Source organism: Haemaphysalis longicornis, unplaced genomic scaffold (genome assembly GCF_048455015.1).
Source record: "Haemaphysalis longicornis isolate Haplotype H1 unplaced genomic scaffold, Haemaphysalis longicornis Haplotype H1 scaffold_7, whole genome shotgun sequence".
Classification (NCBI taxonomy): Eukaryota; Metazoa; Arthropoda; class Arachnida; order Ixodida; family Ixodidae; genus Haemaphysalis; species Haemaphysalis longicornis.
In genome coordinates, this window is record NW_027526422.1 from 48,879,152 (window position 1) to 48,901,820 (window position 22,669).

At 48.2% G+C, this 22,669-nt stretch overlaps 2 protein-coding genes across 2 annotated transcripts in view; both read left to right on the plus strand.

Moving 5' to 3' along the window:
* Positions 1-9,156, plus strand: part of LOC144145552 (uncharacterized) — a 29,245-nt gene extending 20,089 nt beyond the window's left edge. Inside the window, exon 6 of the mRNA XM_077677199.1 lies at positions 329-9,156. Within this exon, the coding sequence (XP_077533325.1) occupies positions 329-339 (11 nt within the window). The 3' untranslated portion in view covers positions 340-9,156. The remainder of the gene's footprint in view (positions 1-328) is intronic.
* Positions 9,157-12,691: 3,535 nt separating this feature from the next.
* LOC144146282 (uncharacterized) overlaps positions 12,692-22,669 on the plus strand; it is a 108,075-nt gene continuing 98,097 nt past the window's right edge. Inside the window, exons 1-2 of the mRNA XM_077678243.1 lie at positions 12,692-12,748; positions 12,812-12,929. Of these exons, the coding sequence (XP_077534369.1) occupies positions 12,692-12,748; positions 12,812-12,929 (175 nt within the window). The remainder of the gene's footprint in view (positions 12,749-12,811; positions 12,930-22,669) is intronic.

A 22,669-nucleotide genomic window follows, 5' to 3' on the forward strand; every position in this document is an offset into this window, starting at 1 on the left:
TGGGCCCGAAGAACTCTCTCGGTGCTCGTTCACAGCAGCGTTCACACAGGCTGCTTTCTGCACTTTTTTTTTTTTTTTTTTTTTTGAGAGAGAGAGAGAGGGAGGGAGGAAAAGAGGGAGGGAGGGAGGTAGGGAGGGGGGGGATGGAGGGAGGGAGGGAGGGAGAGATGCAATTTTGGCGGGGTCGATCTACATTCAAGTCGACTTACAATCGTGTAAATATGGTATAATACTATGACGAGAGTTGGTGAGGTTTAAAGCTGGTTAATCCCAGGAGAAGGGAGCACCAGTGACAGGCACTAACTTCCCTTTCTGCTCCCTTCTGCAGGGACCTGTTGAATCTGGAGGTCGTATGCTCCTTGGCAAGCCAGGTGACTGTCTGTTCCTGAAGTCGTCACCTCCACACTCAACCAGCCCCGCTTGGGAGTTGCGACCGCCGCGCCTGTCCCCGGGCTGCCACCACCACCACCACCACTACCCCTCCACCCTTGATGACTGCCCATTTGGTTGTCTCCGTTCATCATTTTTGCTGCTGCTGCTGCTGTTTCTCCCCTTTGGTTGTACTCTTTCCCATTGTAGAGAGAGTTTAGGCTCACAAAGCCGTCCGCGCTGCCACATTAGCTCCTGAAAGGACGCAGTCAAAGTGGTCTGCTTACGCAAGTCCACAGGTACCTTCCAAAGACTTATGCTTGTGGACACAACCGAGTCTTCTCAGTTTTCTTTTCTTTCCTGTTCTTACTCTTTCCTCATGGCTTCTCTTTTCTTTCGTAAGACTCTTCAAGCTTTCTTCTTCCCTTTTTCTTTCTTGCTTTCAATCAGTATGCCATTTTTTTTTTCTTGTTATTTCTTTCTCTATTGGAAAGAAAGATGAGGTGAGATCGTCGAGGAGCAAAAACAGCTTTTGTATTTTCAGTTGTATATTAAGCTGTTGTTCCAGCGTCGTGTGACGTGATTAGTACTGTCAAGATGTTGCCCAAAGACTACTGTTGTTGACAGTAGATGTTTCGTGGTGGAATTTGGTGTTCAAAGGAGGGAGGTTATGAGACTGCTTTCCATGTGCTATGTACGGTCCTTGCTGCGGGATAACTGAAACTATTGTATGTATGAGATAACTTTCTTGAGATATTAGATTTTGTCTAAAGGAAAAGTAATATAGTATCTCTTGAACTTTAGCTAGAGCTGCAGTAGATACTTATTTTTAAGTTGTGTACTCAGCCAAGATAAAAAAATGACTGGAGCAGTTGAGTAGTGCTTTATTTTTGGGACACTTTACCGAGAAAGCTGTATGCATTCATTGTATTTTTAATCTGTATCTATCCTGGTTTCTTTGCTGTCACATTTTTAGATTGGACCTTCTGTTGGTTGATACCAAAGTCTTCATTATCGTTATCTCTGGATCGTTCTCAGCTGTAACATAATGCCATCATATCGTCGTATTTTCCAGATTATTTTTTTAATTGTTAGGCACATCTCATTCATTTGCCCGAATAAGCAGGTCAGCATCACTGATACTCTAGTTGTGTGATTTTCTTTTTTCCTCCATATCAAGAGTGTACTTCCTGTGGGGCTGTTGCTTTTCCCTCCATCATATAGTGGCACGTGAAATTTGTATAAACAGCCTATTTTTGCAAGCTGCTAAAGCATGTGCTTTATTACCTTTCTTTGACATTTCTTGTGTCCCAGAAGATTGTCATTCAATTGCATGAATGTAGGCATAATGACGAGTAGTGGTGCTTTGCACACGTTTGGGCTTTGCAGCTTCGTTTGTGCAGCTTTCCTCCAACAAACGACACATGTCGATGCGAGCTTTTCTTCGTCTGAGGCCACCTTTGATAGTGTCTTGCTGCGAATGTGTTAATGAGCATAGACTGATGGGCTAGTTAGTATTATCACATTCTACGGTGCACTTGAAACAACAGACTGGGGAGAGAGACTCGGCCAAAAAAGCAAGATCAAGAAAGGAACTTGGCTCTCCCTTCGATGTCCTGGTGCGAGTGCACTGTGCGTAAAGAACGCAAATGTATTTAGCCCGCTTTGTTTGCTGACTCTTGGAAATGCTGCCCTTCTTCACCTAGCTGTTGATCTGATGTAGGATTGTTTGTGCTCTTACTGTTCCTAGCCTGTTGTTATCCGCACTAGGACATTGTCTGGTCATATTTAGTGTGGCACCCTTAGCTGCTGGGCGGCGGACGTTAAAGGCGAATGCCAGGTCTGATGAGGCATTATTTTGTTCCTTCATCTACAGAGTCATTAATGTGCAAGGTTGTGGTGTCGTGTTTGCTCTCCCTATTGGTGTAAGCTTTGCTCGTATCGTTTTCTCTCTTTTTTTTTTCTTTTGATCGCCGTTTGGGTTTGCTGCTGTTCTGTGATAAAAGGAAAGGGGCTGGGCCTATGTGTGGCAGATGGGACAGTTATTTTTTTTTGCATTGCATCTCATAAATTTGGTCAGTACGGACGGACTTCGGTTGGTGTGAAATTCAGTGTGTCACTGTGCCTAATTGACATTGCCTTGCACTGTAGTATTAGTGTAGCCCCTTAGTGTGTACAGCAGTGTATTCGTGTATGTGCTCTTGGGTAGCTGTCACAACTGTAGCAATGGAAAAACAGGACTGTAGAGCCAGAGCATTCAATCGATTGTTGTCTTTAACTCCTTTCTGTGACTGTTTTTGCTCTAGCCCAAGTTGAAATAGCTATTCCTGCTGTACGAATTTATTTTTCTTTCCTTAGCTGGTCATGCAGGGCTGTCTCCCGGAAAGTTCTGAATGTTGCTTTTAGCACTGCTTGAACTTGTTAACACAACAGCAGTTATTATAGTCGGCCCAGCTAAGTCTACTACAGGGTTGAAGCCTCTCCCTGTTGACCTAAAACCGCCCTTGTATCACTATAAGGGCGGTAAGCTGGGTGAGTTTGTACAGTGACATCTGCAGCACTAAAAGCTTGTCTATTTTAAGTGCTTTTGCAAGGTGTCACTTTAGCATCATGTCTGCTACAAAGGGGAGTACGTGGTAGCGAAGGCTATCGTTCCAGCATCAAGTGATGAAAAACAAGTCCACTCTTTGCAGTAACGATTGTGCAGACAAGCAGGCCGTGGTACAATCAAACCTGGGGCAAAAATCTTGTTGCCTCAAAAATGCATTGCTGTATTCCAACTGCTGAACGTATTCTGCCGAGAAGTCTAGCGTGCAGGGAACATTCAAGGCATTATTCCCAGCCATCATTTTCTTCGTGCTTTAAATCAAACAAATCCAGTCTCAAAGAATTGTGAAATTGAATGCTGTTATCGACGTGGCTAGGGTCCATTACTCATCTTTGGCGAGCTTTGGAGATTTCGCCCGGAGATCTCGGGGCAGTTCTGCATCTTTCCTGTCCGGTCCACCAACTCGCGTGTGCGCACACAATTCAAGGGGTGCCCTGTTTGCCATACGAGGTTCGGAATTGAGCAGGCTTGTTATGTGATATAAAGGTGCATGTTTCGTTATGTATGCATAGAGCTGTTAGAACTGTAGCTGTAATACCTGCGCTGGTTTTGTTTGCCAGAGCTGCGCGTAGTGTTTTGCCCAAAGCATGCTTGTTATGTGCATAACCCGTACGCACCTATATAACCCTATATACTCTCTATTCTTAGCGTATACCGCTTTGGCTGTGTAATTTGCTATGTCTTGTATGTGGAGTTTGGTGGACTTCTCGGTACTGGCATGCTTTGCTCTGCAAAATAGTGTGAGCTATTACTGTTTAGTGTGTCCATACATGTACAAGGGGGGGATAGGGCTGGCTGTTATGCTTGTTGCTTGTCAGTGCAGTTGATTCGTGCAACTTTGATCGTTGGTGTAACACGAGGTAAAAAACGTTTTTCTGGTGTGGTTCTGGTGCTACTCTTTGGTACCTCAGGAGTGGCAGCGGCATTTGACCCTTGAATCAGGGCTCAGTATTGAGCCAGTCGTTGGTAAGGCGATATTCCTTGCTGAGATAGGTGCAAGTCCGGCACTTCCAGTGTAGTGCAGAACACAAAATAAACGTGATATGCTACACCCCACCCTCAAGCCTACCTAAAAGATACCAAGCCACCCTTATAACCTGTATTCACTGGCGAGGCACGCGTGCAGGCAACCATGTGAGTGCTCCGTTATTGGTTACGTCGGGCTCCACGGGACGGTGGTACTTGTCCGTGCTAAGCACATGATTTGTGTCGGACGTTCCAAACTCTACCCCACCAAACGCAAAGTAATGCCTCGACTGCAATGTGAGTGCGATTAATAACATCTCTGTTGACACCACCGTTGAGAATTGGGTTGAAATGGAGCGGATGACGCACGTCAGTGTGTGTGTTTTTTTTTTTTTTTTTTTTTTTTCTCTCCCAGCGTGTGGACGCAGGAGCACAAGCTGCGCCATGTCCGTGGCAGTTTCCAGTGTTGCCAAGCGAAAAAATTGACAGCTAACCTTTTGATGAATACCACCTATATGCGAAAAAGAATTGTAGAAAGGAGCTATGAGCAAAGCACGGCATGGAAAAAATAAAGTGCTGCTGGGACTCGAACCCAGGGCATTCGTTTCAATCCCCCGATTCTACCCTTGGGCTACTAGGCTCAACAGCAGAGTTGTTTTAACGGTTGCCCAAAAGAATAGGAGTGTTCCAAGCGAACCAGTGGATGGTGCTGGATGCGTACATCAAGTACCGGGCTTGTATCAATCTGGGAACAGTATCTCGCATTGCTAGGGAGGAACCGCACCACCAAAACAGGCCAGAACGGCGCTTGTCATCAGCACATTTTGTGTCCTGTTCTGCAAACACGCACCTTCATTAGCGGTGTCTCGGCCGGCTTGGCTTTTGGATTGGTGAACTTAGTGGTGTAGATGGTTGGTTACAAAATGGGTGTCTGCAAACGCCTTACTGAGTTGGTGCAAATTCCTGTCCACTTTGACCCTTACGGCTGCGCAGAAGGTTTGATGTACAGACACACGCTAATAAGTTCAATGGTTTTTTTTTTTTTTTTTTTTTTTCGTCATGCGAAAGTTGAGAACAGGTTTACGAGTGACAAAGTTTGAGTACATGTTTTCATCCTCCCGTGCTCTGCTGTAGGATTTCCTGCTGCCTTTATTAGTCCTTGAGGGGTTCGCAGCCTTATGGTTTTTGACCGCTGGCGTAAATGAAGAAGCGGCAAACTTTGAAGCCAGAATCAAGGTTCAGCCATTGCATTTAGGGCTTTGTGATTGGGGTAACGTGGCCAGACACTGGTAGTGATGATATGCATCATGGAAGCTGGTACATGTGTGACTTGCTACTGACCACATCAATGTTGATGTTTCTTTTTTTTAATGGCTGCGAATGCTTTACCCATTTACAGCCCTTTATAAGCGGGGTTGCTTGCGTTTCGGTTTTTTTACGGACGTTTTAGGACCCATGCGGGCTTTCTGAAGAACCTGCGGTAGCAAATTGTATGACTCTACCTTTTATGACTCACTGGGCGTTCTTCAACTTTATTCCTGGAGTTCGCGAAGTCCTTGCATAAGTGAAAAATCAAAGTGCTTTCTATTCTTTTTTGTTTTTAGTGTGATTGCATTGTTTTTGTGTCTTCTCGTTCAGGCATGATGCGGTAGCATTGTCTGTTTTTGTGGTGTTTTCGAGGTGCTTTGTGTGAAGGCCAAGTATTGCAAACACATTGTCACTCTCACCTATAACACTGCTCCCTAGCTGTGTGGAAAATCAGTGTAACATCTCTTGTCCTGAATTGGGGTAACAACTCTTCTAGGTTTGCATGTATTTAGCAAAAGCGTAGAGCAGTTGTATTTTCATATGTTTCTCTCGTTTTTCATGGTGTTACGGAAATTAGCACAGTTATATGTAGTGCAGGTGGTACCATACAGCGCCTTGCAGTACTCCTGTAATCACAGGAAGTCGTCAGAACTCGGAACTTGCAGTCAGAGCTGTAGTCACAGGAAGTCGTCAGAACTGGAGTAAATCACAAAGAGGGAACAGCAAAGCGTAGAGTTTTTAAAAGGGGTTGTTAGGGGGAAGTGGAAGAGTATATACTGATCTCAGAACACAATTTACCGATCTGAGAGTGTGGGGCACATTTCATCTATCTATTGACACAAACCAGTCAGTGAAGGGAAATTGTAGTTGGCTGTGACGCCACTGCTTGTCCTTTCTCGGCCAATTTTGTGACTAGTGCACCTGGACAATCAGGACCAGATAGATGTGTTTACTCCTACTCTACACATGGGCGGGCTTTTGTGGAGAGTTTTTCTCTCTCCTTTATGGGAGGTTGACTGAAAATGCCGAGGTTGTGCGGGTTTGGGATCTTGCCTTCTTTCCTGTTATGCCGCTGTTGTTGTAATTAGAGACGCAGCGTCACGGAAGGAAGTCTGCAAGTTTTCCAGGCTGGAGTGTGTTCTTACAGCCCCCCGGCGAACACATCTTTAACAGTGCTCATGAAAGTGAATGGGCATTTTAAAGGTCTTCAGATTTACTGCAGGACAAGTCATATGGGGTTTTTGTCCTGTCCGTGGAGCTTTGTTTTGGCATTATATCATTCCAAGGAGTCGCAGAACGTGTCTAAGCCTTAAGGCCTGTTGATCCTATCATCTTTGGCAAATGCTGTTTTAATTAAACACCAAAGCAGGCCCTGAAGGTCTTTTACTGCTTTCGCATGCTAAGGATTCCGTTTCCAAGATCACTACTGTTATCTGTTGCCCTTTTTTTTGGAGAAACCTTACCATGCATTCGTCGGCGTGATGTCGTAATCTCGGCCTCGCCTTTTTTGGCCAGAAGTTTTACGAGCTGCTAAATGGCACACATCCTGTTAATATAAAAAAGTCGGAGTGCATTTTTAAAGTCTCTGGGCAAGTGAAAAGCGTTTGCTCAAGTCTGACTTTTCAGATTGGGGGCATTGTATGTGGTGTCCTCGAGGAGGACACATAAATAGTACAATTTGCACACACGTGCACGGTAAGCTAGGGAAGCTGCTTTCAGAGTGGGCCAGTGCTTGCATCGGCACACTGAGCGTGCATCAGCCATTTTGTGAGAGAGTGCATTTGACGGCCAGATTGAGTGGCGGCCTACTGTGTAGTCTATTCGAGATGCGCTGCCGCTAAGTGAGAGCTTTTTTTGTTGTTGTTATGGCGCATTCGCAAATGTGAGAAATGCTGCTAGGGCTGTCAGGCTGCGCTAGCAATTAACTGTGTCACGCTGGCTGAACGTGTCTCCCATACTCGGGACAGCACGTAGGTGGCCCTGTCAATGGAAGGGCTAAGGGACAATTAGCTATCTCTTGTTCTTTGAACCTGAACCGCTGTCTTGTGCCATATCAAGAAATTCTGAAGTCGGATGTTATGCAGTTGGAGTTCTTGTACCGTTATGAGCCGTGGACAAAAACGGGTTGGATTATGTCCTTTGTCTAGTCTTGTCAGAGCTGTGTGTTGCAGTGTAAAGGCGTGTGATTTTAAAATGCTGCTTCCTATGCTAAACATTAATCAAATTTCAACTGCCGAAGCAACATCTGGGCTATTAAGAACGCCATAGTGTAGAGCTTTGCGTGAACTTCCCGCCCCAGCAACATATAGAATTTGCGACCTAGTGCTCAGTAGCGCCAACACCTCGTCTCCTGAGCCACCACAGCAGGTGTTCTTGGATACATCTGGAACCTTGGTGATGCAGATTTGGAGTATTGAAGCTCTGATTGCCCTTCTCACTAAATAGGTTGGGTCCAAGACTGGTGAAAATAATCGGGACAAAGAGGGAAACAAAACTGCGGTACTAATTGACCAGATTTAGCAGAAATCCCCAAGGTGGAGTAAGTTTCTGTGAAGAAAAGTTTGACATCCACCTCAGTGCAGCCATACGGCTACAAAGGGGAGCTATACAGCTTTCTCCGAAGATTTGCAGTCGGAAGAAAAATTCGCCCTAGTCCACGATTCGAACCCGGGACCACCCCTTAACTGGAGCAGCCGCTCTACCAACTGAGCTAACCAGGAGGCTAGTTGTTTGTAGCGCGAGAGTGAATTGATCAACAACTCGGAAGTGATGGGCAGGTGTTAATTGACCAGATTTAGGGGAAATCCCCAAGGTGGAGTAAGTTTCCGTGAAGGAAAGTTTGACATCCACCTCAATGCAGCCTTACGGCTACAAAGGAAAGCTATACAGCTTTCTGAGAAGCTTCACAGTTGGAGAAAAATTTCCTTTGTAGCGTTCCTTTATTGCCATATGGCTGCATTGAGGTGGATGTCAAACTTTCCTTCGCAGAAACTGCGGTATGCATGACACGTACTGCAGTACTGCACTAAGTTTCCATCCCACTGTACCACCGGTAAATGGAAACTTCGGTTCAGAGGCTGAGCTCTTGTTTTCAGTGTGACCCTGGCTGCATCTCGTGCATCTGTGATTGTGCCTAACTCTAGTTTCAGGTGAGCAGGTGCAGCGGTATTCGCGTGCATATGAGGACCAGAACTGTTACTATGATAGTGTGCTGTTGGGCCCCTTTTCAGCACGTCCAAGCATCTAGAAAAGCAGGTATTATTCCCTGGCTCTTGCAGAGAAGTATTTTTTCAGACCTGTCGGGGGCACAACGCGCGCTCGTAGTGCTATAACCACTAGCTAACCCGTCGCAACCAGAGTTTTTCAAAGTATAAGGGTGTCATTAATGTTGTACTCTCTACATATTCTAGAAACTAGCTACGTACTCCGTTTTGGGACTTCTTGTCGCACTGTTAGTGAAAACTGTCTAGCATTTGAGCTTGCAATGTGACTCTGAAGCTTTTTTCCCCCATTGTTCCCTCATTGTTTTTCTTCTCTTTCATGATTGAAACCCTGTCCTCATTGTTTTTCTTCTCTTTCATGATTGAAACCCTGTAATGAGGCCTGGAAGGCTTTATGTGTGCAGGTGTTGATAAATGATCTCTGCACAAAAGTCGGGCTCAGTTGAGCATTTTAGTGGACGTTTTGCACTCCTAGATAGGTGTCCTTGAAGTTGTTGGAAATACGCTTGTACTGTTCACGTGAGCACTTCAATCATTTTGTGTACCACCATGTTGCAATGTTTATCCGTGTGCTGATGCTGGTCATAGTGCATTTGGGGAAACAAGGTTGGCTTTCTTTCATGTTGTTTCTATTGATTTCTTTTTCTGTGTTTGAAAAAAAAATAAAGGCTTCTTGGCTCTCGCGATTTTGTATTGTATTTGCTGGTTTAATAACACCTTTGAACTGCCTAAGGCGCATGTTGCGCATTGGTTGTCACACCATGTGTGTCTATTTAATTGTAAAGCCCAATTTAGTGCTGTAGTCATGATGGTAGCCACCATGGCTGCAGCCAACATTTTTGCACTCCCTTTGTTTTTGTTAATTATAACGGATTGTCTGACCAACTTTGGAAGCAACTTACTTTGTATGTAGGGAGGCAGCCTAACCTTATAGGAGGCCTTGGGCAAAGTTACAGAATAATGGCACTTGAGGTATGTTTCCAAGTTAAGCAGGGACAACGGCGTGAAAAGCATTGTGTTACACCCTCTGTCCCTGCAAGGTTGATCCCTTTGTGAATGGATGAAGGTGTTGCGGTAGCGAATCGGGAGAAATCGTCAGGTTGCAAAGGCAAACAAGACCTATGCTGACATCAATGTAGGAGGCAGCTCGCAACGAAACATGAAACGGACTCTATATACATTGCGGAGGTATATGAGAGAGGACTACAAAATATCATCTTGACGAATTCATAGCGCAAAAAGAACGAGGACAGAGAGAGAACACACAACACACACAGTAGCGCTGTGCTGTGTGTTCTCTCTCTGTCCTCGTTCTTTTTGCGCTATGAATTCGTCAAGATCGCCTCACCCACCGCATTCCCACTGCTCGAGAGTAGGTGTGGGGAGTGGGGAGGGGTGGTGTGGGCAGAAGAATACGAGGTGGGGGGTTGTGTCTGGGGTGTGGCAGTCACGGCAGTTATAGGTGAAACGGCTGGGGGAGATATGGGAGAGGATGGTGCCGTTGTAGAATGTATTTGTTTGGAGACGTCGCCAGATGCGGGATTCTTCGTTGGTGAGTGCAGGGTGTGGGGGAGGGTATTCTCGGCGGGTGTGGCGATAGTGCGCTAAGATGTCGGAGTAGGTGGCTGGTAGTGGCTGTAGCGTGTCAGTCAGGGTGTCCAAGTCGCCCGGCCTCGTCGGGAGTGCCCGGAAGTGAAGTTCGCGGGCCGCAGCATGGGCTGCTTCGTTCCCGGGGAGGGAGGCATGACCTGGGGTCCAAACGATGGTCACGTTAGGAGGTGATACTACGGCTTGTAGAAGCTTGAGGGCAGGTGGAGGAATTCTTCCAAGGAGGTATCTTCGACAGGCTTGCTGCGAGTCCGTGATAATTGTGAGGTAGTCGCACGTTGCTGTATGCATTGCTAGGGCTATTGCAGTAGAAAAAAAAATTAAATATGACGTACTCTTTGGTTCTAAAGGTTGCTTCTCCGCAAGAAAACCCTGTGTGCAGGGGTGCACCCTTTACAGGCCGCTTGCTTCGTTATACTGGCGTCATTTTACGCACGTCATATCCGGGATACTCAAATCTTTGTGTATCCCGGAATAAAACACTTTCGTGGTAAAAAAAGGGCGAAATTTGGTTGCCTGCTGTTCTCTTCTGCCATAGGTCATACCATGCTGAATACGCCGCTGTACTCATAATCCAGAACAAGCAATTGGTTCACACCTGCAGTCAACTGTAGCATGGTCCCTACAGGTAGGGGCGAGAGGGGAGGCAGGCCGGGAAGTCGTCATCGATATGGAGGCGATATTTCATGTTGACCAACGGCCTGACACAAAAGACAACTTTCCATGGCCGTACCTAGTGTCACTAAATAGTGACACTAGCTGTAGTGACACTAGCTTAAAATTCACAGGACTGAAGGCTTGCGGCATTAAGCGAGGTTTGTGTGTACCAACAAGGTGTTTCACTTTGTTACATGTTAAAAAAAGTGACGATATTAGTAGTACATAACCAAGAAATGGTTAACGAGAACGGCTGCTCATTTAAAAAATTCGTAGAGTTAACACAACTATGTTCACCAATTCAAGGACCTTAAACAGCTTTGTCTTGGTGCATACATGCCATCTCAGTGCAGTTCCACTACTATTATTCTCTGGCGGCTTTATTTTTCGCTTTTATGCGTGATCAGGAGTACTGACACGAAATTTACGTGTTACGTTTTTTTTTCGTTGCCATGGGTGCCTATTAGCCCATTAATCATAGAATGGCACATTAGGCGGTCTATCCCAGCGTAAACAGTCATTTACGGCGTCGTTTATTCGTGTCAGTTTCGGTTTCGACAAAACAAACGCCGAGCGGTCGCCATGATACGAGGTAGCACCTGACGTCACCATTCTTGTCTCACCGCTGCCGGTCTGGACGCGCACGCGCTCGCCCAGACCGACCGAGGTCTTCACCATCCGCGCGCGCCCGGGCAGCATGACGTCAGTCCCAACCCATGACGTGTACGTACGGTGTAGCAGCGCGCGCCAACCGCAGCCAGTGCGTCGGCTACGTCACGGGAACCCCGACGTCGGCAGTTTGGGGCAATTCAGATGATGTCATGCTGGCCCGCTCTGGGCTTTTTTGTGCGGGCAAAGATTAAAATGGATTTAAAATATGTTATACTGAACGGCTAAGGTAGAAACTTGGTGGGAGATATATCTTCTGATAAAAGGGAAGCATTTTGCATAGTTATCTCAGCTTTGAAATTTCTGACGCTCTTAAAGATTGAATTTTAAGAACAGTGATGAACCTACAATCTTTCCTACAAAAATTACTCCCCACGCCAGCATTAGATGTAAAACGGCCCTACTTTTTGGGCGACAAACATCGGTGCAATGTACCTAAACGCTGATGCACACGAAAGCGTCACCTCCTCGACGCGAGCACTGATGGGGGAAAACGAACTTCCCTGCGCAGGCGCGGCACCTGGTGCAATCACATCTATTATCCGCTTTGTTGTTGTTTGTGGTTTGAGGGAGAGGATCGAAATGAAGTGCATTGGGAATATTATTGAGCTCAACAGTGAGTTTACCTGCATACAACCCAGTGCGGGGAAAGTAGGGAAGTTAGAGGGGAATGAAAGAATAGATCGGAGTGTTAAAGAGAAAATGAAGAATAAAATATAGGTCTAAGTCAGTCCAGGCACATCAGCCAATGTGGCAGTTCGAACAGCTCGGCGAAGTCCTCCCATTGCGTGGCCGCAGTCCCCTTTGAGGATTGGAGGACCTCCATGCCGGCGCAGGCAAGGCGCCTTAATGCTGGAGCCCTCAGTGTAGCGCTGCACTGGGCACCGCGAGGTGGGGGCGGCAGCAGAGTAGATTCTCCAGCGTCTCTGGTTGCGAACAGTCCGCACAGGTGGGGGAGTCCCGGCGTCTGTGACGGTGCAAGTGCTCCGACAAACTGCAGCAGTCGAGACGTGTATACGGAGCGAAGGGCGTCCCTGCTGAAGCGCGCTGACGACGGTTGCAATGCCAGGCCACTCACAACCCGTGGGTCGGATTGCATCGTTTGCAGCAGGGGTTTATCCAGAATTTAGATTTTTGGGGGTATCGAAATTCTCCTGGGGGTGGTTGTGTATAAATTCCTGAGAGGGATGCTCGTGGTTGTGGAATCTTTTTGGGGAGGAGGGGTTGAAATCCTCTTGCGGGGAAGGGGGTTGTTGGGAGGCTATGTAATTTCCTGGTCTGCGCCATGCGGGCCAGGACGGTGTATGCCTCGTCGAAGCAGGTGACACGCCAGGAGACTGAGGTGCCTTCCTGGTAGGCCTCCCTGGCCAGGGCGTTGGTGTCCTCGTTGCCCCGGATGCCGCAGTGGCCCGGCAGCCAGTGGAGTCGGAGGGCGCGCAGCCTCGATCGGGAGGCTGAGGCTGCGACCTGCAAGGCTGTGCAGCTTGGCCGCAAGGGAGAACTCCGGGCAGCCGCTGCTGTTGGTGGGCTGGTCGGCCGCGTGCAGCCGCAGCAGGAGAGGCCTGAAGTGCGTGATGATAACCGCCCCGGGGCCTCAGTGCTGGCCGTGTTACGATTCAGCGCGCCCGAAGCCGAAGCAGCTCTAGATTCGGGAGTGGCATGCACAGGGGTACCTCCCCCTGTACCGTGGCCTTGTCGGCGCTCCGCACGACTGCTGCAAGGAAGCCGACTTCCGGGTCCTCTGTGCATTTGTCATTTTCTTGCGGAAGGCGACGTCCAGCTTGGGATTGCAGAAACCCTGGTGTCGGCTAGCTTGCGGTGGATCCAGGGTGTGGCCAGGATGGGGTAGTGGTCAGACCCCCACGTGCTGGCGGCATTCTCCCAGGATTAAGCGCAGCGCTGCGTCCCCATGATGACGTCGATGCATGACTGCTGGGCCGTGCCACGACGACAAGGGCAAACGAAGGTTGGCTGTGGGTGTTGGCCACGTGTAATCCGCAGGAGGTGGCGGCGTCCAGCAGCTCTCGTCCCATGCGGGTGGCGTGGTGGCTCCCCCCCACACACACCCCTGGGCCAGATGATGTTGTTACGAATCGGCCCGCCGCCGTACTTTTCCGCATCACTCCTCGGCTGTGCGGCGAAGCCACTGCGTGCGCCTTTGAAAACAAGACCCACCGTGTCAGGGATTCGTGTTTTCATGCCGGGGCAAGCCTGGGTCGCCGTTTCAAAACTTCGGCGGCTGTCGGCGAGGCTCGTCTCAACGCTCTTAAAGGACACAGAGGCCCCGCGATCGCAGCGGAGTCCTCCTCTCTCCCCTCTCTCGGACTAAACGTGCGCCGACGCTACCGACTGCTCAGGAACTCTGGAAAGAGCGTTGTGTGTGTCTGTGACGTTCGTGGCGTGCTGCCGCTTGTTGGCGTTTTGACCATTGCGCTTTTGGGTATAAATAGAGGCCCAGCAAGCGCTATAACCCATTCCTGTTTGAGCAGAGAATCCATGCTGTCACTCTACTCGAGTCCTGTACTGTTACCTCGCCCGTCGGGGCATTGTTTTTTTTTTTGGCTTCGGCTCGCCTCTCGCTATGAAGTAAACAGTTACGTTAGCCTACGGCTTCTGGACTTCTTCACGGCTGCAACAGCGGCTGGCCGCTCGTCACACCATGCTACCACTCGTATGCCGGAGGCGACAGAGCTCGGCTCGGGTCGGCCCACCCGGTCGCAACAACTGGTGTCAGCGCTGGGATGACAACGTTGCAACACTGTGCGTTGAATTCGCCACATACTGCGGCTTCCAAGCCCAGGTTTGCGCGTAGCCGACACAGCGCCACTGCGTCTCAGAGTTTTTGTGGCTGGAAGTAGACGCCGGACACAGTGGTGTCCGTCGTCCCCATGCGTACCGTCACGGCGGCACACTGCATGGGACCGTCAGTAACTGGGGCCAGGTCGATCGGCAGGAGCGCTTTTGAGGGCGGCCAGCACGCAGACAGCTGCCCGCGACTTGCCCGGCGGGTGGCTGTCGTCGTGGTATCATTATCGGTGAGCTTAGCGGCACGCCTCCTTTCCACACTCCAGCTGTAGCTGCACCCGATTCCAGTCTCAGGCGGGCACTCGTTTCTGGCTGCCGCCATCGTTGTTTGTCGGTGGTAGTGACGTTGACGTATTAAAGCGAAAGCTTTCGTAGTGGAACCGGTGGCGCCCTGTCAAAATATTAATGCATTTCCCTGTAGACCGGTTTCCCCATAGAACGAAAAGCTCTGATAACATCTCTGGACAAACGGCGTGTGCGTAAAACCAGGCTTCCATTGTGTCAATACAGTTACTTGAACATCGCGAAAAAAATGCACGCCAATCCCCCCTGTGAAGAGGGTTGAAAAGTGAAGCTGTAAACGACACCCACAACGCTTACCCATGCGACGTCACTTGAATTCACACACGTGGCGCTACAAAGAGTGAAACCAGAGACAAGTGAAAGGCACTTAACCACACCATTTATTACTTCACAGAGAGATTTTTTGCTAAGGTTAAATCAATGCATGATTAATGAACGGTGGTTGGTTGAGTTTTACTGGTGAAGCACATGAGTGAAAACTATTTTTTTAATAAAATTAAAGAAGCTCAAACCCGGTGTTAGACAATCTCACTTCTCCGTATCTGCCGCCGCCGACGGAGGCGACGAGATCGGAGGCAAAGACGGAGGAAAAGGGAGATAATATGCATTGGTGTGAGCTTCTTTTATTTTTTATAAGTCCCAGCGCATGCGCAAGGCGCGCACACGGCCGCTACATGTGCCGTGGGCGGAGCGCACAGCTGCGCGAGAGGTCGCGTGACGCTATCACGTGGCATTCAGCGATAACGCAGAGGGTAAACACGCAGACGTGCTCGGTGAGTGCACCGTCTGTCTCCCCCGTCTTCGCGTGGGCTCGTAGCTCAATCGGTAAGACAACGGGCCCTCGCTCCATTTATCTATTTGTTCCAGGTTCAATTCCTGGCGGTGCCAGTAACTTTTGTTTGCGGGAGTTTTTTTATTACATTAATGGTCGCGACAGAACCCTTGGGGGTAGAGGTAAAAAGCTTCGTTTTAAGAGGAACGGTTTTAGGTAAGACAATAGAGGCATCGATCATTTAGAAGGAGTACAATGATATACAAACCACGTATCGGCGTACATTTAGGTCGTTCGTAGATGCGCTCACTTAGTGCGCGAAAAATCGTCGCATGGGTTCGTTCTTCGTCTGCGATTTGGGGTCTTTGAAGGTTTTACTATCGATTGGACGCACTTTTAGCGACGTTTTGACGTACTTTTGAGGCAGTTTTACTGTGATAAAGCTTTCGCGCATCTCAACTTTTTTTAGGAAGAGATGGTAACGATTGTTCGGTGGACGCTTGATTAGCCAGATGAGGGTTGTGGACGCCCAGTGCCCACGGAAAACCGCTCGGTGAGCCTAAATATAGTAAGGGCTGTAATGGTATCAAGTTAACTTTGCTTTAACTAATAGAGGACAACCTTAGCAGCTGTTTCAGCACTAGCTCAGCCAAAAGCGGCCGGAGTCTTGTTTTGTTTCGCAGTAATTTACAGTGTTGCTAGAAAGATGATAGCGTTTCGGCTGCCTTCGCTACGGAATGTCCCTATTTCTTAATTGGGTTACCGATGTCATATTTCTCCGACTATCCAAGAATTCATATGTAGTTTCAACGTTTAGCCGTTGGGGACACGGCGCTGCACCGCAACACCCGCGTCAATGTGGCATGGCATAGACGCTGCAGGCTCGGTAGCCTCCTCGTGCTTTGGCACAACGTTCATCATTGTGACTCTGCTGGTGACTCACCAATCGTTGATTGGTGGGTAGTCACTGGTGACCCAGCAAGGATGATGTTCTCTCGTCCGCCACCGTAAATCTTTATCTAAACGTGTCCACCGAAGCAGATCATCTGACCGAAATCAAAATTGAAATAAAACATTCGGTGATACCAGTAGTGAGGCTTCTTGCAATGCTTACTGAGCTGCATTTCGCCTGGTTATAAAAAATTCCCCGCATTTCCCCGAGGGGAAGAATGTGAAAGTGCGAATGCACGAGTTGAATTTGCGCGGTTCGGTAATGTTCGCGAAATAGAGATCACACACACACACACACAACTACAAAGAAAGAAAGATGCATTTATTCACAGACACCTATTTGTGTTGTCGTTGTACTTGATTGCTAGAGCGGATCTCAGCTTTGAAATTTCGTGTCAGTACTCCTTTAAGCGGGTGCATTAGCCCTTCTCACGCCCGATTCTTGGCCAATCCCCCACGTGGGTATGTGCCATGTCAGCGGCCAGGCAGCGCGCGCCCATCTCCACCCGTTGCCAAGGAAGACGAGGAGATTCCTGGCCAATCCCCCACGTGGGTATGTGCCATGTCAGCGGCCAGGCAGCGCGCGCCCATCTCCCCCCGTTGCCAAGGAAGACGAGGAGCGCGCGCACCCGCAGCTGTTGCTATGCGGACGGCGGCGGACGCTTCAGGCTCGCTTAAGAAGTGCATTCGCACTTAAAACGTGCGTCCATAAAACTGCCAGATAAGTATTCTTTATTCCGTAAGGCCATATTTTACAGTTTTTTTTTAATTAAAAAACACGGTAAGAAGTACCGCCAATTCTGTATTGTTTTAAATGCGGAGCATTTCCTAGGCTCGCCTGGTCCTGCGTCGTTGATGGCGGCGCCGTCCACACGCTCACTGCGCATGCGCAACTCTCCTCCTTACACCCACAGCTCCGCGATACTACACTATATAAAAAAAAGAAATAGTTAGCGGCGCCCGGTTTCGATCCCACGACTCTCTGGCCGCAACGGGAGGTACGCGGTCTCTTCCCACTACGCTACAAATCCGGGACAGGAGCAAGTGCTACGAACGCGCCTTATGTCCTTGACTCATTCAAACTACGTCAAGAAGCTACTGATACAACGAAGGCACGCGAAGCTGAACGTCAACGGAAACGACGAACTTAAAACTTTAGAGGAGGATGTTGAATTTCCCGTGGGAAAGGTCTGGCAGGAAGCGCCACGCGCCTTGCAGCTCAACCAGCCCCGTCCGTAGCGCCTCTGATGCTGATTGTGGCAGGATGCCCCTAGGGACTGGCCAACCAAAGAATCCATCGCGAGATAGGTTCGCCTTCAACCACCGTCGTCATCTTCCCGTAGGGGAACCGCCGAAGAAGAAGAAGAACGAGAAGAAAGCTGCGGTTTTTCAAACCGGTCTAAATTATCTTTCCTAAACGTCTCGTGATTAGATAAGAATTCCATTCATTTTAACCATCCTCTGTTGATTGGCCGATCCCCTGATTGGGTATGTGCCATACCAAAAGGCGCAACAACAACAACAACAACAACAAAGCTGCGAAGAGGAGGGCGTGTAGATTGCTCTCAGCCGGTGCACCAATGTCAACAACCTTTACCTCACCAAAGCTGACGGAGACTACCGATTCTACCACAGAGACAACATCGACAAGAACATGACCTCGAGAACCACCGCCGACTCACCGTAACACAGCAGCACTTGCGTGCCTTTGCCACCGGTGTGGACCCGGACGCGGAATTCCCTCTGGCGCTAGTAAAAACCAGATCACTCAACATAACAGCAACACAATGGAACCACACGGAACCGCCACGATGCTTCGCATCCTCATCAGGGTTCCCCACGGGAAGATGGTGTAGTTTTTTTCGCTTGACGTCACAAATCGGAGCGCAGAAAAAAAATGCGTAGGGGGACCTCATTCTTGGCTGGCTTCTTTTTTTATTCCCTGTACCAGTTCATAAGCTCACAGATTTGTAATAGTTCAATTATTAAGAGTTAACCGCAGGCCTTACCTGAGCGGTGACACCCATTTTCACTGTTCCCGTATTTTGTGGGCCTGTTATTAAGCAATTGCTGCTCACGTGGTATATTTATTGATTGGTTGTAGGGTTTAACGCGCTGACGAAACGCAGGCAATGAGGCGCGTCATAGTGGAGTGCTCCGGGTTAATTTTAAACACCATGGGGACCTTTAACCTGCGCCAATATCTCGTACACAATCTCGAAGTCTCGCGAAATCTCTAAATCTCGCGTTTTTGCTGTCGCCTCCATCAGAAAAGCGGCCGCCGCGGCCGTCAATCGAACCTGCCTCCTCGTGCTCAGCTACAACGCCTTAACCACTGAGCCACCGCGACGGGTACGTCGTATGTTTATATTCTTGGTATTGTGATCTGCCGATATCCGCTTATTCGTGCGCACACTCCAGTATTTTAAAGTGCGCATATTCAAAGCAAATGTCTTTCTTTCTCAAATAGTGCTAATCAAAGCGATTATTAACAACGCATATAACAATCAGCTTCTTGTTTGGGACTATTTTCCTGCTGTGAATATGTACGAGAAGGGAAAGGCCAATAACCCTGTGGAGGGCAAGTAAGGAGGCGAAGAATGGATTCGAACAGCGCAGGATAGGAGCAGTGGGAAGTCATTGGGAGAGTCCTTTATCCTGAAGTGGTAATAACCTAGGATGATGGTGATGCTGATAAAAATAAACGGTTGACGATCCTGGCGATATCTTGTTTCATTCGGAGGCAACTTCCATTTCACTTTGTGACAGCTACGAGTGTTCCAACATCAGTATAATCAAGGTAATCTGGTCTCGCAAACTAGTTATCATGACTCCCTTCAGCAAAAAACAAAAAAATGCAGGCAGGATTCACCCCTGATGATTGTCTTTAATCGCGAAGCATTCTTTTGGTTTGGGAGGATTCCTCGCTGTTACCTCAAATGCATCCGCATATAAGAAAAATAAATGCTGTATTTCGAGTGCGAGATTCTGCTAATAGTGCTAGGGCGAGCATGAATAGATCATATTAGGGTGCCTCGCACTAATATTAAGGTTGGCTTCACTGCCATAATGCCCCTTGCGCGGTGGTGCACCCTTTGCAGGCAGATTGGTAATAGAGGCAAGAAAGCTAGTCAGCCAGGCCATCGAAACCGGAATGGATAGCCAAATAAGGCTACGCATTACAGACATGAGCGGTAGTTTCATGTACGTTAAATTCTTTGCGGGTTATAAATCACTTGCTGTGCATCGGCACTCGATTCGCTGCTTCGCGAAAAACTGCACCTAGCTCCCTGTCTTGTGTACGACCTGGAGGCAGGCTCGAACTCAGTCATTTTCTTAGGCCCTGGGCCAATAGTGATGATAGTACCTTGGGAACTAAAGCTCTGCTCCGATTCCTACGGGGCTCTGAACTGGGAAAATCTCATTGGACCGTAAACAGTGCAAGTGTCTCAGAATATGTACTCTTAAGTTTATACTTGTTTTCTTGGTTAGGTGTTCTTCCCTTTCTTTGCACCGTTGTGATTTATATTTCGAGTTTGCCTTAGCAATTTTATTTTCAAATTTAGTTTCTGTCCCAACTTTGCTAGCAGCATTTCCTTGTATCTTGTTTTCAACGTTTTTGTTTGTTTGTTTGTTTGTTTGTCTGTCTGTCGTCTTGCAGCTGTACCCCTAATGTCTAGCATTCACCACTCATCACTGTACTCATCCCCCATATGGCGTAGCAATCCGCGTCACTATAGTACGGCTGTCATCACCAGTTCACCTTGAAGGAGCCATGAAGAGAAAATACAACTTCGTTTAATTTGAAACAACAAGGATTCAGTATCTCACTCAGCTCCATTACAGCCACAAAAGATGTTTTTTAATGAAAAAAAGCAAGAAGTATTTAAAAACTTTCTTTTTTTTTTTTTTTTTGCAGCGGTAACAAGCTATCACTCGAGCTACCTGCGCACGCCTGCGCCACTTCGCGGCCGTGGTCGCCGCCTGCACAGCGACCGTGCGGCTCGCTCAGTGGGCTTTTCGTGTCTCCGGCGCGTTTTCGCGTCCAATGTAAATAAAAAGTAATAAAAACCAAGTGCCTGGAATCGCTGTAGAACTTTGGTCGCGACCAGCTGCCCGATGAGCCGACGAAATCACGGCGCCTCCGCCGCCAACGATCGGATCGTTCGTTCTTGAGAGCAGAAGCTCCGCCCTCCGATTGGAGCGGCGAGCCGGGCGAGCCGGCGAAAAACGTCGGCACTGCGGAAGCGGCAAACACAAACTCGTGGCGTGTTTGGATGTTGTTTATTTACAAAATATCCACAGGATGTCGATTGCGCGTGGTCTTCAGCTGGCTGCTCGGTTGCGTTTCGCACACTTTAAAATTGATTTTAAATATGTTCTAGGCTGTATTCGCCGCTGATATTTTGCAGATGATGTGTGTTCACACCAATCTATCTCCGAAGTTATCTCGCCTTCAAAATTTTGTGTCAGTACCCCTTTCAAAACGCTTACCCCTGCACCAAAGCCAGCCACAATTCATTTGTCGTTGTCGAGTTAACAATTTGATGAATACTCGGCTTATATGCGCAGAAAAAGGTCGCCTGACTTGTGGGTTTCGGCTCAACTAGGAACACCAGAAACTCATGCCGTGGTGACTCCAGACCAATACCAACACACACGTTACATGTGTCTGCACGGGGAATGGTCGAAAACTGGCACAGCCTTACTGTTATATACCTCGAGTGTCACCCTGTCAGAGCATCCACACATGGATATGCTCACACCCGGTTCTTTTTTCTCCTCGTTATAAAGCGACAAGTTTTGGACGCACCGCATGAAAGCCTACCCTTGTAATTTTATACCTGTACGTCAGCAGCTGTTAGTCTTATAACACCTTAGGGTCACCGTCTGCGAATTTGTTTGTTTTTTACTAAGCATTCATCGCCTCGCAACCTTACTAATGAATACTCGCACTCCAAACATACCACACCCTTTCCTGAATTCATCATCATCATCACCAGCCTATCTACGCCCACTGCAGGGCAAAGGCCTCCCCCATTAATCTCCAATTACCCCGGTGCTGTGCTAACTGCGACAAATTTCCCCCGCAAACTTCTTGATCTCATCTGCCCATCTAACCTTCTGCCGCCCACTGCTACCCTTGCCTTCTCTAGGGATCCACTCTGTTACCCTTAATGACCAACGATTATCTTGCCTTCGCATTACATGCCCTGCCCACGTCCATTTCTTCTTCTTAATTTCTACTAATACGTCCTTAACACGTGTTTGTTCCCTGACCCACTCCGCTCTCTTCTTGTCCCTTAATGTTACACCTATCATTGTCCGTTCCATTGCTCACTGATTCGTCCTCAATTTAAGTTGAACAATTACCTTGTAGACGGCTGACAGTAAGCTGATTGGCCTGTAATTTTTCAAGTCATTCATGTTACCTTTCTTATGGATTAGGATGATGTTCGCGTTCTTCCAAGATTCCGGAACACTCGCGGTCATTAGGCATTGCGTGTACAGGTAGGCCAGTTTTACTGGCACAATTAGCCCGCCATCCTTCTCCTGAATTACTTGGTGACTACCCGAGATACGCACGATAACATCATATGGTAGCGACGTGGGTTAGGCACTCGCTACTCGGGTTATCCGTAGGAGCTCCTCAAGAAGGAGAGGAGGGGGTAAGAGTGGTCGGGACACTGGGTGGCCATAACCTTCCCTATTGTACTCCACGCCTATAGTGCAGTATTATCATCAAAAAAATTCAGGGAAGCTAGCAACCACGCGCAGGATTTGAATGGCGAAGCTGTTGTAGGTGAGCATTGCCGGACACATAGTTATGTTTCAGTATCATTGTTTATTTGCATAGTTGCGGTGGTAGTACTAATCACCGCCATATGTATCGAAGAAGTCGTCGTCTGCTTCGCGGCGAGTGGTGGATGCAAAGGCAGCGCTGTAGACTTCCACCAGCTCAACTGACGAAATTTGGCTTGAACCATAGCGAAGCTGCAGGATTTCTTTGTACGGGAGCACTGAAAGACACATCACCACCCATTTGTACAAGTTTGAAATTGTGTATTTTCATGTTCCGTCGTTGCTTTGCACTGTACTAGTAGTATGGTCATATGCATCGATATCGTCATGTTCCTAATGCCAAGCATTACATGGGCGGTAGCGCCTGGCAACAACGCTGTAGGTTTTTTTTTTTTTTTTTTTGCTAGAGATACTGGGTGGGCCGGGGACTCGCCGGTCGTCGCGAGGCACGTGCTCACGAGCGCTCCACATTTTCTTGGTATATTTTCCTGCAACCCCGAGCCTACATCCTGTGCAACAGCTCCGCTGTCAAAGTTGCCGCTTACGTTCGGGTTCATTCCAAAGCAGGTTTGTGTGTTCCATTCAAACTGAAAAAGTTCGCATGCCTGCGACGACGTAACGCAGCTCGAA